We start from the raw sequence: 18,318 nt of genomic DNA, 5'->3' as shown, positions 1-18,318 counted from the left end.
TCTGACCCTATAACAATAACGTCTATTGTTTGCTCAGGAAATACAGCGAAATCTGCCAGAATAAACCACATGCTGCATCCTGAGTGGCGTCTTTATTCCACTCATAAAGAAAGAAGAAACGACAGATGTAGCAGAATGTGGTGGATTAGAAAATACAAAAAGACATCAAAGGAAAAAGGCCCCCAAAAATGAGATGATTTCGTACACATACTTTAAAAATGTAAAAAATCTACTTCTGACTAAAAGAAATCAAACCTCATGACGTTCATGTGCAATAACTAAAATGTAAAATAAATCAAATAAAAACAAACAAACACATTTTTGCATCCTCAGGCTTGAGGGTTCGATTCCCGCCTCGGGTTCGGTGTACATTCGCATGTTCTCCCCGTGCCTGGTGGGTCTCCAAAGGGTTCTTCGCTTTCCTCCCACAGTCCAAAAACACGCAGATTACGATAATTCCTGTTAGCAAATTGCCTGTAGCGTGTGTGTGTTTGTGTGTGTTTGTGTGTATACTTGTAATGGATTGGTATTCTGTTCAGGGTGTACCCCACCTTGTGCCTGAGTCCCCTGGAATAGACTGAGATAAATAAAAACGTGTGAATATTATATATATAAAAATATATATAAAAAATATATATATATAATATATAAAACATTATATAAGTCCTACATGTTAAATTTTTTTTGCTTTTTTTAACATGCAGAAAATATTTAAATGAAAGGATGGAGGGAATTGAATATAAAAAATACTGCATGGCGTATACGTGATTACGTGATCAGTTAAAGTGATCCTAAAATAAATAAATCATAAGGAAAAAAAATTGTTTATTTAAAAATGTGTTATTATTACTCATGTATGAGGTTTGTGTAATTACCTGAAAAGTAAAAACTCAAGCTTTTTTGTGCTTCTTAACTGATTGATTAGTTGGTCACTTGTATTGTTAATTGATCGACTGATTAGCTAACTAAATGATTTATTCATTGATTAATTCCATTCATTGGTTGAATGATTGCTGGGTAATAAGTTGGTTAGTTGGTTAATTAGTTGGTTAATTGATTGGCTGATCAGTTGATCCCCTGAATGATTAATAGACGGAAAGTGAAAATACAGTAAGATTAGTTTTATTGATTGATTGATTAACTTTCTGTGTCTTGTGTGCTGATCTCTGAGCCCTCACTTCGAGATGTTCCTGTGTTAATCTTTACGTTTCTCCAGATTAAATCTGTCACGAGAACCTAATTCCCATCTCAGTTTCACGTCTCTTTCCCGCCGCAGGCGCACGCGGTTCTGCCTAAAGTGGGATATCCAGACTTCATCCTGAACAACACCTACATCAATGAGAACATCAAACAGGTAACTCCCATTCTCATTATTATTATTATTATTATTATTATTATTATTTACTCGATGACTGCAGCCCCCCCCCCCCCCCCCCTCTCCAGTTGTCGTTTTCAGAGAAGGACTATTTTGGGAATGTCATGCAGACGTTGCGTTTCATTGCTCAGTCGGACATCGGCTGGCTCAGAACCTCGGTTCCACGCACAGAGTGGGTTCTCTCGCACAAATCTTGAGTTGTAGATGTTTGTTTTGATTTGATTTTTGGCAAAAGGTTTTAAATCTCTCTACTTGTGGTTCAGGTGGTTCACGAGCCCGACGACTGTGAACGCTTTCTACAGCACCTCCACCAACCAGATCAGTGAGAAACACACACTGCTAATCTCTCTCACAACACTGTGTGTGTGTGTGTGTGTGTGTGTGTGTACTTGTATATAACTAATAAAGTAACTTGCTTGTTTAGGATTTCCAGCAGGAGAACTTCAGAAGCCATTCTTCTGGGGCCTGAACTATCCTCGGTGGGAACCAACACACACACTCACACACTCACACACACACACACACACACACACACTTGTTGTTTCATTTTCTAATCATTCTGTTCTATTTGCTGGTGATTCCTCTTCAGGTCGTTGAGTTACGGAGCGATCGGCGTGATCGTCGGACACGAGCTCACACACGCTTTTGATAACAACGGTACGGTGGAGAGGAGAGAGAGAGCTGTGTGTGTGTGTGGTTCTGTGCGAAACTAGGTTCTCATCACTTGTGTGTGTGTGTGTGTGTATTGATCAGGGCGGAAATATGACAAAAATGGGAATCTGAGCCAGTGGTGGAGCGACGCTTCAGTCACTAACTTCAACCAGGAGGTCCAGTGCGTCATCGACCAATACAACGACTACTTCTGGGAGGAGGCGGAGCTTAAAGTACAGTCACCACAATACACTTCCTGTTTAATTTCTGAACGAATTTTCTCTTCTACAAGTTTAGATGTTTTTCTCCTTGACCTTCTTAAAATTCAGGAAATGTTTATAAAATATTTAATAAATAAATAATAAATTAAATTAATTCATAAATAAATAAAGTTTCAATAATGGACTTCACATTTTGCAGTTGTAAGTGTAATGTCAGAACATTATACCATACCATAAATATGATTTTTTTTTTTTTTTTTTATAATTAGAGTGTTATTACATAGATCGGGGTGGTGTGTTGTGTGTAAGCGGTTTTTTTTTTTTTTTTTTATGGAATAAGATCACTGTCAAAAATATTTGTACGTAAAAAAAAAGATTTGTGTGTAATTCTGTCTTTTGTCTGAGTTTGATTCCAAAATCTACAGCCACGACAGCTTACAGATACGAGATTTTGTGTGTTTGTTACAATACAACTCTGAAATATACAAAACTCGTTTTTACAACTCCTCTGTTTTACGGACGAATTGCGAAATTACGCACAAAAATGCTGTGTGTTAAACAAAAATACGTCATCAAGGCCACATGCACAGGCATTACTATCCGAGGGAAGAGGAATCGATTCGGCGAATGCTCCCCGCCACCGTTTTAAACTCCGAGTAGCGCAGTGGTAAAGTGCTAGCCCTATCATCCGGAGATCGCTGTTTCGATCCCTGGGTGATGCTGAATGGTAGTAGTAGCCTTAATGTAGAGCCCCCTAGTGACGGGGAGGAATTGGCCACGACTAAATTAGGAAGAAAATCTGAAAAAAAAAAAAAAACCTCCTAAAATCTTACCTACTATTGTTAAAACACATCTGTAATTTTACTTCTCTTAAACATGTCCGAATCTGTGACAAAAAAGCGTACCTGAGACGATGAGAGAGCGCTCGGCTGCTAATCTGGCATTTTGGCGCCAGTGGTTTAAAACGGTGGCGGGGAGCATGTGCCGAATCGATTCCTCTTCCCTCGGATAGTAATGCCTGTGCATGTGGCCTTGATGACGTATTTTTGACAGTGGTTTAACACACAGCATTCGTGTGCGTAATTTCGCAATTCGTCCGTGAAACAGAGGAGTTATCAAAACGAGTTTTGTATATTTCAGAGTTGTATTGTAACAAACACACAAAATCTCGTATCTGTAAGCTGTCGTGGCCGTAGATTTTAAACAAAAGACAGAATTACACACAAATCTTTTTTTTTTTTACGCACAAATATTTTGACAGTGATTTTTTTTCCATATTTTTTTTTAATTCATGTTTTTATTCCCTTGTCTTCATGCTCAGGTAAACGGGAAGAGAACGCTGGCAGAGAACATCGCTGATAACGGAGGAATCCGAGAAGCTTTCAGGGTGAAAATTTTAGAAAACTCTCATAGTATCCAGAAATTCATTCAGAGGAAAGGTTGTGAGGATCTGTGTGTGTGTGTGTGTGTGTGTGTGTGGGTGTGTTTGTGTGTGTTTGTAGGCGTACAGGAGGTGGGTGCAGAAGGAAAGGTCAGGAGTCGAGGAGCCGTTATTACCAGGACTGGGTCTGAATAACAATCAGCTCTTCTTCCTGAGTAACGCTCATGTGAGTGTTTCACATCTACAAGTGCTTTATTCCTCTTATACCCCAGCAGGGGGCGATAAACTAGCCCTAACCCTGACTCTGACACTGGAGACTCCTTACATCAATTTTAACACTTAGAGACAATTCTTTTCGATTATTAACACCTTCTGACCAGAACTCAGCAAGACTCTGCGGTAAATACGGTGTGTGTGTGTGTGTGTGTGTGTGTGTGTGTTTCAGGTTCGTTGTAACAGTTACAGACGCGAAGCAGCTCGAGATCAGATCCTCAGTGGGTCTCACAGTCCTCCTAAATACAGGTGAGACACTCGAACCTTAAGAATTCCTCAGATGTCGTTCTACAGGAACTCTCCATGTCAGGTGGTATTCCAAGTGTCTACTATTCCCATATCGGAATCCTTTATTATCCAAGAAACCAAATATTTAGGACCAGCATGATAAACTTTTGACAGGTTCTACATAATATCTTCTTTAGAAGTCTTTAGATTCCTTAAACTAGTTCTATTGGTTTTTTCTCCTGATATGAAAAGTCTTTCTCACGGGGTTCCACACGTGTACGATGTTCTCTCGACAGGCTCGCATTTCAACCTTTTCTCAAAGGCATCTCCTCTGTTATCAGGTTTACATGGTTCTTTTAGGGTTCTGCCAGAAGGACAGATTAAAGAACTCTGTAGTACTTAGAGCTTAGTACTTGCAGTTCACTACAACAGCCGTCTTCAGATGTGTGCACACACTCTTTTTTTTTAGAGGTTTATTGTTTGAACCTCTGGAAGAACCTTTAAAAGTCCTAAATGTAAACTTGAACCCACAGAGAGTTCCATTTAGAATACTTTCAGAAGGCAAAGAACCCTGAGAGAGCTTCAAGGTTCTTCAAGGCTACGCTTCATGATAAGACAACACTTTAGCATTAGCATTAGTTCTCAAAGTTCTAGAAAGGTTAGAATTTTGCAAAACACATTAAGGGAAAAATTTAAGACCTTTTTTTCTCTAAAAAATGTTCTATCTAGCTGCCACCTGATTAAGGGGTTTTTCTTCTGTGAGAACCCATAAAGAGTTCTTATCAAGAAACCATTCCAAATAGAACACAATGATGTCAAAGAACTCTTTGAAGAACCCCTGAGAATAGCATAAAATGCTCTTTAAAATAGCTCTATGTAGAACTTGTTCTGAAAGGCATTACAGGGAAAAGTTTCTCCGGAGAATAAGCTCTCTTTAGATTGGAGTACACATCTGCTTAGACTTTGTTCTTTGTTTTCTAAAGGGTCATCGGTGCTATGAGTAACTTTGAAGAGTTCCAAAAGACCTTTAACTGCCCTGCGACGTCAATCATGAACAGAGGGGATGCGACATGCCGGGTATGGTAGCACTGCAGATCATGTCAAGCTCAGAGTTTTTGAACATGGGCCAAACCTCGACCAATGAACCACGCCACAGTGTTCTAACCCGAATCAGGCCCTCTGTGGACCACTCTATCTCCAGTTCTCCTCCACTGGAACCACGTTTTACATGTCGTCTTCTTCTCTTCACCACGGCCTCCTGATCTCTGCTGTACAACAAACTGGAACAAGTTTTTGGAATCTGAATATACTGCAAATGAGATCCATCCTCCACAGTTCTTCTTCCTCCACTCATGTAGAAGATTTCATGGTTCTGTGTGGGACCCAACCCCATACCTGTAAAACCTTTTTGGAAAGGTATAAACATTATTTTTTTAAGCATAACCTTGAAATTTTAGCTCCTAAGAAGAACCTGACTGTTTCAGGTAGGATTTCTTACATCTAATTAACCTAAGTTGCCCAAATTCATTGGCTAGGATTCTGCACAAGACATTAAAGGTTCTACCAAATGGTGGATGTATAAGTATTATAGATAAGTCTTTAAAGGATTACATTTTGAATGCTTGAGGGTTTTCTTGGGGTTCCTCTGGAGAACGCTTAAATGTTACATGTGGAATCCTACAGTAGCATGTTTTTCTCCCAGAAAAGCTCAAGGAAGAAACATTTAAGACCATTTATTTTTAAATCTAACTAGGTAGTTACATTTCTGAGAACTTAGTTAGCCAGATTAGTTAGCTGTTTAGGGTTCCACGCAGGATATCCATAGATATATTATTGAATGATGAGTTTCTATTTTATTAAATTTTTTGCCTGGAAGTGTGGTATGGCTTTTGCATTTAAAAACAAATTAAATTTAGAACCCTTAAGTGTACTATTGGTGTTCTTTGAAAAGTAAAAAAAAAAACCCTACAGTCAGGCTCAAAATTATTTAAACAAACAACCTCCGTTTACAGTGAAGTCAAGACTTTCAGCTTTAAGTAAAGGGGTTTGACAAAAGTGTGGCATTACTTATTTAGGAATTGCATCCATCTTCATTCACACACACACACACACACATTAAGTCTTGACATTTTGCTTGACTGTGTTTTCAGTGTGCTGGTGTGTGAGGCAAAAAAAAAAAAATTAAGTTCCAATAATTATGAACCTGACTGTAGGTCTGTACATAGAACTTTTTTTTTTACGTTCCCCAAAGGAACGCTTAGTGGTTCTACATTTAAGCTATATTTCTGAATGCAGCAGTCTTACAACACTTTGTTCAAATATTTAAGACCCTGGCGGTGAAGTATAAAAGAACCTTTAGAGAACCTTTTGATCCTTAATTTAATAATTCTTAGCTTCTTAGTTCTAACTAGAAGTTCTACATTGTACTAGCCGTGTGTGTTCCCCGATCAGGTGAGAGTACACCGCTTTACCACGTCACCTACGTTTGTTGTATTACTTTAAATAAAAACTTATCTTGCTCCTAGCTCGCTAGTTCACCACCTGGACACGTGATACGACATTTTAAATAACTTTATAATCCAGTGTTTACGGTACAGTAATTACTGCAAAAATCTAATACCTGACCTGAGGTCCATTAGTGTTTATAGCCTTATGCTGTTCAATAGCTAGCATGTTAGCTTATCTTAGCTGTTAATGAGCTTATTTATTATTTTCATTTTTATTATTATTATTATTATTATTGTTATTATTGTTTTTTTTAATAGTATCTTGGTTGTGAGGTGCTGGGAGCAGCATTATTCCAGGAGTAAAGCACTGTATCTGAATGTAAAATAGTAAATAATGTTCCTGAAATGTTCTTCTTTTCTCTTTTCTCAGTAGCCATAGCACTACATTGGGGCTTCGTAAAGCATTCATAAGCACTTCATTATGAGTGAAAAGTCACTCTGAGTTTTTAGTGCTTATATAAAAAAGACAAGAGAAAAAAAAAAACATAATTATTATATAGATGACACAATCATTTATTGTAATATTTAATGGTTTAATTATTTGTGTTTTTCCATGAACAGAACATTTATAAGACTTTATAATGCTTCTAGTTTTTTTTTTAGATGTTTAGACCTTATAACACGTGTAATACTTTATATTACGGCCATAAAAGTGTTCTCAAACGCTCTCAGTGTTCTCATTCGCTCTTAAATTAAATATATTATTTATATTATTTAACACTCTTATGAAGTGTTGCGCATTCCTCATACAGCTTTACTTATTCATAAACAAACAAATACATTTTAAACATAATTGAACAATATTACATTTATTTTAAATTATTATTATTTTTTGTTTAAAATAAGAATTAATTACAATTAACTTACATTTTAAGCTCTCTACTAAACATGACAACACTATTCTGTTGTTTTATGTATGAAATAATCCTTATTTATTCTTAAAAAAAAAAGTGTGTAATGTTTATAATTTTGTTATTACTGCCCTGTGTAGATTTATTCATATCCTCAATTTTTTTCCCAAAATGATTTGTTACTGTAGACACAAACTATGCAATGTTCAATGTTTTGGACCAACTTAAAATCTATTCTAGTTTACTCTGGTGATGTTTTAGACAAATTAAAATGATTTATTTAAAAAAAATGTTATATAAATATTTCTAGTAATTTGTAATAGTTTTTTAATGTGGCTAATATTAAGGATAAAAGTGCTGTTAAAGTGGGTCTCTCTCTCGCTCTGTGTGTGTGTCTGTGTGTGTGTGTGTGCGCGCGTGTGTTTGAGGAGTCTATTTCCAGGACGTCTTTTGCTATTTTTACTTCACCCCAATTTCCTGCTGTATGCCTCAAACTGCAATTACACAGATGAGCACACACACACACACACACACTAAATTCATTTTGGCATAAGGAACGCCATCATATACAAAATAAATAAATAAACAAATAAATAAATTAAATAATAATTAATAGTAGTAAGAAAAAAAAGAAGAATGCTTACTTGTTTTTATTTTCATCTTTTATTAAGTTATGGAAATTAACGTATGAAAAAAACCCAGATTTTTACGGTAAGTTTACTTCTCTTATTCATCTGATTTTTTTTTTTTAAGTAATAAAATAAACATAATAATTGTGGTAAAACAATCTGGCTGTATAATTCAGTAAATCATTTTTAGAATGTTGTACTATTAATATTATTATTATTATTACTATTATTATTATTATTACTACTACTATTATTATTATTATTATTATTATTATTATTATTATTATTATTATTATTATTCATAATCAGGTTTTGTGCAAGGTGTGAAAAGCAACAGGTGTTTGTTAGAGATTACTCTTATTACATCAGGCCCAAATATACAAATAAACTTTTTTATTACCCAAAAAAAAAAATATATATATATATATATATATATATATATATATATATATATATATATATTATCTTTGGTTAACTTTATTTTGAAGGTGTTATTTCAAAAACCTGCCACCAGGGGGATCAGTTTGAGAAACTCAGTTCTTAAAGTGAATTTTTTTAGCCTCTTGACATTTGAAGCTGTCAGACAAGCAGACACGACACACACACACACACACACACACACACTCCCTCTGCGTCGTCTTTTGGTAGAATTCATCCCTGGAGGCCTGAGAGGAGAAGATCAAGGCAGAAATGATGGAACATTCCAGAAGGCATAAGACTAAGAGCTGGAGGATCGAATCTGATGTGTTCTGGAACTTTCCTGCTCTCAGTAACCGTTCCTACTGAGAATTCCTCCCTTTGTCAACATGGAGGCAGTTTGGTGTCACAAGAGGTCGAGTCATAATAAAGATCTTATCTGTCACCAGATCACAAACATCTTACACACACACACACACACACACTGCTGAGACACTACGTACTTGTTTCTCTGCTGATGCTAATTAGTGGAGCACCGTCTCATGTATGACCTTATCTTGTATCATCCGCTATTTTAAAGTCTAAAAAACACACTGCAAACAATTAGTAAAGTTAATAAACTATCTTTTAACAAGCCTTTTACACCATTTAGACTGAAGCCAGCTTTGAGGTGAGCTGATGTGCTAACTAGAGAGCTAATTTTTAAACATCAAGCTAATTGCAACCGCAATCAGACTTAGCGGGTTCACGGAAAGATGGAACGCGGAAAGTTAGCTGTAAGACGCCTCGCTCCTTTACCTGATACTCGCTGTGTCGCAAAAATCATCCCGCCGTGACTTCCTCTGAGTTTGAGACGCTGCTCGAGGAAACAGATCTTCTGATAAACATAAGCGGCGGTTTAAAAATAATAAATTTGTTCAGGCAGGAAATTCACGACCTTTTCAACATGTATGAAGAAACTGGACACGTCCAGACAGTGGGAAAGATGGACAGGAGAAAGTTGTCCAAAACAATTTTACACTAGAGACGGCGAATCGTCCACTCGAGCTGAAAATATTAATAAATAAACTACGTGACTCAGTTTTAAGTGATTTCTATGTGTTATTTCAAACACTGACCACCAGGGGAGCAAATTCAAAACATTTCTGGAGAAACTTAATTCCTGCACTGGATATTTCAGTCTCATGACATTTGGAGCTGTCAGACATGCACACACACACACACACACACACACACACACACACACAGAGAAAAGGCGCCAGTTGTTTACATAACACTCTCTTAGCGTCATGCTTTATTGGAATTCAGCTAACATCCCACATAATCACACACACACACACACACACACACACACACACACACACACACACACACACTCACATATCCCATTAATGAGATCGGCCCTCTAAGATCCCTGATTGGCTGATTGCGTGTTAGCATTTAATCAACATAACAGCAAAATAAAAAAGAAAAATACACCAGGATTACAGTCGTGTTTTTGACAGTCACACAGCCAGATGGTAGCGGTGCAGCTGCTGAGACAGTGATCTATAGGCACGCAGTGTAGCGCTGCATAACACACACACAAAACGCTGTGTGATCATCTCTGTGTGCTAATAATACAGCAGGTATAAATGCAGACGTATACAATTTCCATCTTTCCTCTATTTTTAAGCGACTTCCAGTTTAGCGTTTATTGATTTCATCATCAAAGCATTGCAGTGTTATTTATAAATTATTGATTTGTAGTTTATCAGTAGAGCATTAAATATCAAAACAGTTTTAATAAAGTCATATACGAGGGAAGAAAAGTTCTCTTCATACACCAGAGATAAGCCATAGCAAAAACTCTATTATTTGTCACATGAACCTTACAGAATAGTGAAATTATTATTTTTATATCATAGAAAGGAAGCTGGGATCAACCAGAATACAGCGCCCCCTAGAGCATTAAGAGTTAAGGGCCTTGCTACAGTGGCAGCTTGGCGGTGCTGGGGCTCGAACCCCTGACCTACTGATCAGTAACCCATTGCCTTAACTGTTTGAGTCACCACTGACCTAAAATGTTATGGCAGAAGTGGGGTTCAAACCCATGCCTCCATTCAGAGGAAGGTCTGAACCTTGAGTCTGGCGCCTTAGACCACTCGGCCCTCCTGACATTAAAATCTTCTCGAACATCTCATACAATTCTCCTGTGTTTGACTCTTATTTGTTTTTTTCGATTTTTGTGTTTTGGAGTCTTTTATGTCGAAACTTGTCCTGGACTTCAGTTCCCATTACGTACTTCAACACAACCACATTGTATTAATTGTATTCACATGCTGTTTAGTTCACCGTTGCCCCTCCTGTTTATGCTTACTGGTGTTTTTTTCCTGTTAGTGTTACCTTGTTGGCCTTAGCTAAACTTACAGTAGTCATAGTCTTAGTTTTCAGGTTTGTATTTTGCATCAGTGTTTGTTTTCTTTTTAATCTTTAACTTCACTTTAACAATCCACCATCTGCCCTCGAGTCCTGCCTCTCCTCCATTAACATGACATCAATAATATACTTAACCAACAATTAAACATTTTACATCAACGACGGAATTCTGCCGATTTAACTAACCGACAGGAACGCCTCTGACCAATCACGAAGCGGCTTGTTGGAACGTCACTCGACATTTTGAAAGGGTTGTTACGATAAGATTTAACTGCAGACACGGTTAAGGTGCGGATCAGTCGTCTGCCTGAGATTGCCCCTCGGCTTCTCCAAGCGTGATATCAATCAGCACCAGCGGCTCCTCAAACCAAGCAGAGAAACTCTATGTTCTCTTCTTCGCCTTGTACAGGGTGGCTCCAAATGTAATTTATTTTTTATTCAATAGAATGAGCACAAGGTCGTCACCACCTGATGTGGAATCCATGTTTTGTAGTGTGAAGTCCTGCACTCGCATCTCCATGTCATGTTTGATGTGAATATCTCTGGTGCCTTTAATTCACCTTTAATTAAGACTTAAATGGCAACTTAAGCATTACAAAAAAAAAACAGATCAAAACTAAGAGTTTTGTTTTTACTAAGAAGTCAATTTTAAAGTTATTCTTTAAATGATTCTAAAGACCTGACTTAAATTAACCTCCTAATATATATTTTTTAATTAAAGGTAGACACATGGAACACACCCTAATGTGGGAGCTATGCTTAAAAAATATATATACGCTTTAGCCATTACATTAAAACCACCTGAGTTTTGGGTTCCCCTTGTGCCACTGTGGCTCCCCTTGGGTGTGCTGTGGAGTCTATCACCAGGTCATTGGCAATGGGTTTACTGGACCTCCGGGTATCAGACTTTTTTTGCCATTCCATGGAGCTCGATCGGACCGGGATCTGAGGGGTTTGGTGGCCAGGTCAGGGGTCTTTGGTTCTTTACCAGCAGTGGGCTGTGGTGCACTGGGTCTTCTGGTGTCCTCCTTTCAATACCAGTACAGTGGTTTGTGCTGCATAATATTTGCACAATATACTTTTATAATAAAAAATAGAACAAAATGTCTGGGTTTAGATTTTAGTTGGCAAAAAAAATATGTTTTAAAAATTGCAGAAGAGGCAGAGCTTTTAAACATAAATCGAAACATAAATGGTAAACAAACGAAAAAGGGAAATGATCATTTTAATAAATAAAGATGAAAATATTGGAAATGCCATCTGTGGGCTAAAATTAAGTGCTTTTTCCCCGGGCCTCTCAGACTCAGGGCTATTTTCTCCCAACAGGCCGCTTATCAATAATGCACTCATCAATAGGAGTAAATAATTCATGACTGAGGAAGAAGTGAAGACGGGAAGTGCCTTTTCATTTCCAGACACCCGGTTTTTAACAGCTCACACGGACCTGTAGCTCTCCTGAGTCTCCTGTAAATCACCTGCTGTTCATTAACAGAAATTAGAGCATTAGTGAAAAATTAATCAGATTTTGTTTACAAATGATTCACAGATTTTAAGTCACTGGAAAAATAGTTAATATTTATCTCTTATTGAGCCTTTACTTTACTTTATATTTAAAGTAAACTTAATAATGTACATTATTATTATAGTCCATAAAACCAGAAAGTCTGTTTGTCAATAAAATGTTCTCTATTTTTCAGCAGGTCAGCAGGTCAGTGTTTGAGTCAGTAAATCCTGAATCAATGAATCAGACGAACCTTTTTTCAGTGAATCAGTAAAGGTGATTGAATTTGTGAAGCCCGAGTCAGTAAACGTGTTCGTAGTAAATTTTTTATTAAGTGGATTAATTTGAGTTTGACTCAGGAAGTCACAGTTTATAAATTCTGAATCAGTGTTTGATTTAAACAATGCTAAATCATCAAATCAGTCTTTAGGTTTTTTGACTCTTGAATTTTTGAGGCAGTTTTTGAGTGAGGCAATCTTGTTAGTGAATCTAGAGTCAGTTAGTGATTTGCTTAATCAGTTTCTAAATCTTTGTTTAAAACATCTAAATTTACATTTAAATTCCTTTTTAAGTGCATCAGTGTTTAGGTCCAAGTCTGAGTCAGTGAGACAGTGTTTTTTTTTTTTTTTTTTTGGGGGGGGGGGGGGGGGGTGTAGGGGGGGTGATTTCATCATTATGTAAAAGTTTTCATGAAAATGAAATATTAAAACTATCTATGTATGATCATCTATGAACTATAAATAACGGCGATTAGCCAGTCAGAAATCAATATAGTAACGCGCCGCTCACAAGCTCACGCAAGTGTTCGTCATTCTTCACGCTGTTGCCATTTGCGTGACGGCCGAGAGAATAGTTCAAGCACAGCTTATGACATGTTTAAAATAAATTGTATTATTTCATTACTAATGTTTATCTAGATTTTTATTCTACTCTTATAGATTGTCCTTTCCAGATGAAGCCATGGAAAGGATCTAATGATGTTTTAACAATTGCATGTTTAAGTGAATATGTTTTGTTTTGGTGGCTTCAAGTTGATTTATTAAGCCTCACAATTTGTTAATAAAACTGATCTTAACAATTTGACATATTTTGCAATCATTTTGTATGGATAGTTGTAGCATGTAGTTGTTTTTTTTTTTACAACTCGACCAGTGTATATCAGTGAATCCCTAATCAGTGAGTCTTTGTTTGATCCAGTGAATCATCTCAGTGCGTCCGTGTTCATGTGAGTAAATCCTGATGGGATCCAGAGTTATTGCATCAGAGTTTGACTCAGTTAATCCTGAAGTAAAGGAAAATATTCGGTTTAATGGCTTGTGAGTCAGATGAAACTGATGGATGAGTAAAATCCTGAGTAAGTGAAGAGATAACTTTATGAATTAGTTAATGAGTGCATGAGTCAGTCAATGCTGAACCAGTGAATCACGTTTCAGCACCTGAATCAGTCTTTGAGTCAGTCAGGAGTCTTGAATGGTCGAGTTGTAACTAGATTTTTTCCATCACGGTCGGTTTGTCTGCTAAAAGCATGTTGCATTATCTCAGACTCCGGCAGCCTGATCGTGTGGTTTAAACCTCCGTCCAGCCTGAGAGATTAAAGTCCAGGCTGAAAGATTATTACTGCTGAACTCCATCATCCAAGAAATTGAAAAAACACATAAATCTCATATGTTTAGAGAGTCAGAGTCGGGTCTCACCTGCTCTCACCTCACCTGTATCTAAATAAAAACGCTTATAGTCACTTCATTATTTAATGCAGATGTGAATAATATATCAAACCTCTTTAGTTAGAGATGGAGGGAAGGAGAAAGAGAGAGAGAGAGAGAGAGAGGGTGTGAATTTCAATTGTTGGAAATCTCTCTCTCTCTTTATTGGCATGACAAATATTCACATTCATATTGACAAAGCTTCGAAATATGTTGGGGAAAATAAAAAGAGTAGATAAATAAAAAAATAATAATTCATTAATAAAAAAAACAGAATAGTATAAAAAGAGTAATAATAAACAAATATATACAAAATAAGAGAGTAAGACATTTAGTTCTGACACTATTTGCGCTTGGTACATGTCTGTGAGTGATATGATCCCTGTGTGTGTGTGTGTGTGTGTGTGTGTGCCCTGAGATGGATCGGCACGCTGTGTACCCCGCCTCATGCCCTAAGTCTCCTGGGAGAGGCTCCGCCCCCTGCAACACTGTATACAGAATAAAGCTAATTAGACGATGAGTGAGTTTAAAGATGAGCTGATTTTAATCAACAAAATCATTTTAAATTAATGATAATTTAATGAATCTTATGTCACTTAATCAGTGTTGGAGTCATTGGAGATAGTGAGAGACAGATACAGAGAGAGAGAGACAGAGAGAGAGAGAGAGAGAGAGAGAAAGACAAGGAGAGAGAGAGAGAGAGAAATTGCCTCCAATAGTATTCCTTTATTTCTACACAATCACTCTCATTTCCAAGGACACCTACTGAAGACATCAATTATTTTATGCATCAAAAGATCTCTGTGTGTGCTGCACGTGTGTGTGTGTGTGTGTGTGTGTGTGTGCATGCGTGTGTGTGTGTAGGTGTGTGAATGTACGTCATACTGTGACTCACTTCAACAAAAGTGCTTCTGTGCTGCTTTAGAACCTGGTGATCTCCGACCTCCACACAGCTTTTAATAAAAAATAATGTTTGTGGGAAAAAAAATAATAATGAAAAACTGATTGAAAAAAATAACAGCTAAAAAGCTTAATTCTCACCCAAGTTTCACCCAAGTTTTATCACCAATAATGATCCTGGACAAGAGGGACGGGTCGTCCATGGCAAAGCGCTCTTAAAGCACGCGTCACTCAAAACACCTCAAACGACTCGATGCAGTAGAAAGTGAACTAGCAGGATCGTGTTAAACATGACTGTGGCAGATTTCCCTTAGTTTCACACACATTTTCACGCTCCCTTTTTGTTCTAACTTGCCGTCCATGATGAAATAGCAGATGTGATAATGCATGTGGTCAGAGCAGCGACAGTTGCACAGCTCCTGACGTACACAGGACGATGTCTTTTGGCACGCTGACTTATGAAGGTCGGTGCTCACTGTGACCGTGTGTGTGTGTGTGTGTGTGTGTGTGTGTGTGCAGCCCAGTGCTGCCATCTGTTGGCGTGTTATAGAACTAGTCTCCAAACTTTTTGATTCTACCTCGTATGTTATGGTTTCCATAGTAACAGCAGTAAAGTACGGTAAAGGAGGTAAAGGTGTAGGTTTTTGTAAAGTTTTCTGACACCATCAGGGGAAAGGATTTTACAGATCTTTATGGGATTTTAGTGACACGAATAATGAGCAGCATTTTTGTCTTTTTAGCTTCAATATAGAAAATAAAGGGATGGAGAAAGAGATACAGAGAGGAAGTTGCAATAAGGTATTTGACAATCTGAACTATCTTCATGAAAGTTTGACAGCATTAATTGTAATACTCAATGGATTAAAACTTTTCTAATGGCTGGCAAATCTCTCTGCATTCTGTAGATGTTCTGCTTAAAATACACACATCATTTAGAGTTAAATCCTTGATGAACTGGATCAATCATCATCTGTATCATCATTTAGGTTTATTTAACACATTTAATTTTTTTAAATCTACCTCTACATACACTATTACAAACTCTTTATTCATTAAAAGGCCACGCGAAATGGATTTTCGAACGCAGCTGAAAGACTCAGTCTAATCCTGCTGTTGCTATGATACAGCCAGTTTAGTCTTACACGTTGCTCATTTGTTTAACACACACACACACACACACACACACACACACACACACACACACACACACACATCAAAGAAGATCCAAGAAAAAATTTCCTAAAAAATTAGTTTTATACATTTGAACAGAACTTGTTACGAAAACGAATTAAAAAAAAAAAAATCTTGTGAGAATCAAAGCAATGTTTAAAAGGTACAGAAGGTGGTATTATTTATATTTATATTCTAAACGCTGGCTCTGTCCATTGTCTCACTCACTGTCAATATCAAAGAGTATTAAGTTTGTCACGTCAGATTTGATGTGTGTTGCATCAGTGAGAAAGTTTATAAGAAATAGAAAAACTTAATTATTCAATGAATCAATCAGTTTGGAATCAAAAAGACAATTTTCCCCAATCATGAACCAATGTCCAAGCGAAACAAATCCCTAAAAGGCTGATAAAGTGGTCTGTATTGACCCTATTAGTGAGTAAAGAACCTTTAATTATTCATTAGACCTTAATGAAGCTTTGTGTTCCCAAACTACATCACAGGAAGACATTAACCCTCTTATACCAGACTGTCAGTATAATCAGACCCTGTGCCACGCCGACACACCAGGCTGTACTGTAACAGGCAGAAGTTTAGTAATCTGGCTACAGAGTAATACCAAATAACACCACAAGGGGCACAGAGGAAGTAGTTCTGTTGCAAAGCGGCTCGGATTAGTGACCCCACTAGGTCTAGCGAGCGGTGTAGGGTGTGACCGCTACATTCTACTGTTCATGTACAATTAATGAAAGTCGTATCACCAAGAACTAGCTTGTACAGTCCATATATATAAAGTTACAGTATGGAATTCCACATTCAGACAGATTTTTCAGTTCTCTAAGCTAACTTGCTATCTTGGCGATAATGCTAACCGCAGGCGTTGTTGGCTCGACATTTTACATTCCGTTTCTTCCCTCTGTATGAATCAATCGTCAATCCTCATTCATGTTTTATATGTAATGTGGAGACGTACTGTAGTATCGTAGTGTGTTTTAAAAGAGGATAAAAGTGCGACGTCCATGTTTTATTAGAATACTTGCAAGTGTAGTCGACATGCAGGCTGGTGTCTTAAAAATAAGTTTCTAAATTAATTATAAGCAGCAAACATACATTGTTTAGTTTTAGCTACTGTAACTGCTTGGTTATTTGAACACAAAAATGTTTATTGTCAGTAAGTGTCATATAAGATTATAGGAGCTGCAGAAAATACATTTGTTCACTCAAATCAGCACGAGGAGTTTTTATTTTTTGACTGCTCACTCATCATTGATACCGCTTTATCCTGTATTCAGGGTCGCAGGAGGCGGAGCCTATCCCAGGAGACTTAGAGCATGAGGCATGGACAAGGTGCTAATTCATCACAGGGCACACACACACACACACACACTACAGGTAATTTGGGAACGTTAATAAGCCTAATGCTTTTAGGACCATGGGAGGAAACCGGAGAACCCAGAGGAAACCCATCAAGCACAGGAAGAACATGCAAACTCCATGCACACAGACCCCGAGGTGGGAATCGAACCCAGACCCTGGAGGTGCGCGGCAAGGGCGCTAACCACTAAAGACAGCACTTTTTAACATCTGGTTCTAAAATGTGTAACGATGGACAATGAAAAAAATAAAATATTATTTAAGAACATACAAAATGTATACAGTTTATAAATGTTGCTGTTTAGGGTTTTTTTTATGCAGCAAAACTCAGCAGCATTTTTGTATTTGTCTCAAAAGTGCTCTTTTACATAATATACTTGTTTCTTTTCTGGTCTACAGATATTTTGCAGTACTGTACATATTTTAATCTATTGCTTTCAGTGCAGTCTGGCTCATGAACATTATTTATTTATTTATTTATTTATTTATTTATTTATTTATTTTGCTGCATGTAGAATGTAACTACATTTTGTGAGTGACAGTCTGAAAGAGCAACAGAAGTTTATTAATTAATTTATATATTTGTTTTATTTACGGTAAGATTTAAGATTTAAATGGTATATTTTGCTGAACCGACTGTCCGTGAAAGTGGACACTGTAGATAAAAGAGTTAAGAGATGGCCTCCGAGTGGCGCAGCAGTAAAGTGCTCGCCTCCGAG

General features: G+C 37.2%; 1 protein-coding gene across 1 annotated transcript in view; it reads left to right on the top strand.

Moving 5' to 3' along the window:
• The window catches only part of phex (phosphate regulating endopeptidase homolog, X-linked), a 16,368-nt gene extending 10,130 nt beyond the window's left edge, over positions 1 to 6,238 (top strand). The window contains exons 13-22 of the mRNA XM_053488362.1: positions 1,277 to 1,354; positions 1,444 to 1,547; positions 1,639 to 1,697; positions 1,800 to 1,854; positions 1,965 to 2,032; positions 2,129 to 2,259; positions 3,569 to 3,634; positions 3,750 to 3,854; positions 4,074 to 4,150; positions 5,113 to 6,238. Coding sequence (XP_053344337.1) covers positions 1,277 to 1,354; positions 1,444 to 1,547; positions 1,639 to 1,697; positions 1,800 to 1,854; positions 1,965 to 2,032; positions 2,129 to 2,259; positions 3,569 to 3,634; positions 3,750 to 3,854; positions 4,074 to 4,150; positions 5,113 to 5,215 — 846 coding nt within the window. The 3' untranslated portion in view covers positions 5,216 to 6,238. The remainder of the gene's footprint in view (positions 1 to 1,276; positions 1,355 to 1,443; positions 1,548 to 1,638; positions 1,698 to 1,799; positions 1,855 to 1,964; positions 2,033 to 2,128; positions 2,260 to 3,568; positions 3,635 to 3,749; positions 3,855 to 4,073; positions 4,151 to 5,112) is intronic.
• Positions 6,239 to 18,318: the final 12,080 nt, after the last annotated feature.

The sequence above is a fragment of the Clarias gariepinus genome, chromosome 26 (genome assembly GCF_024256425.1).
Source record: "Clarias gariepinus isolate MV-2021 ecotype Netherlands chromosome 26, CGAR_prim_01v2, whole genome shotgun sequence".
Lineage (NCBI taxonomy): Eukaryota > Metazoa > Chordata > Actinopteri > Siluriformes > Clariidae > Clarias > Clarias gariepinus.
This window is presented reverse-complemented; position numbering and strand designations above follow the sequence as displayed.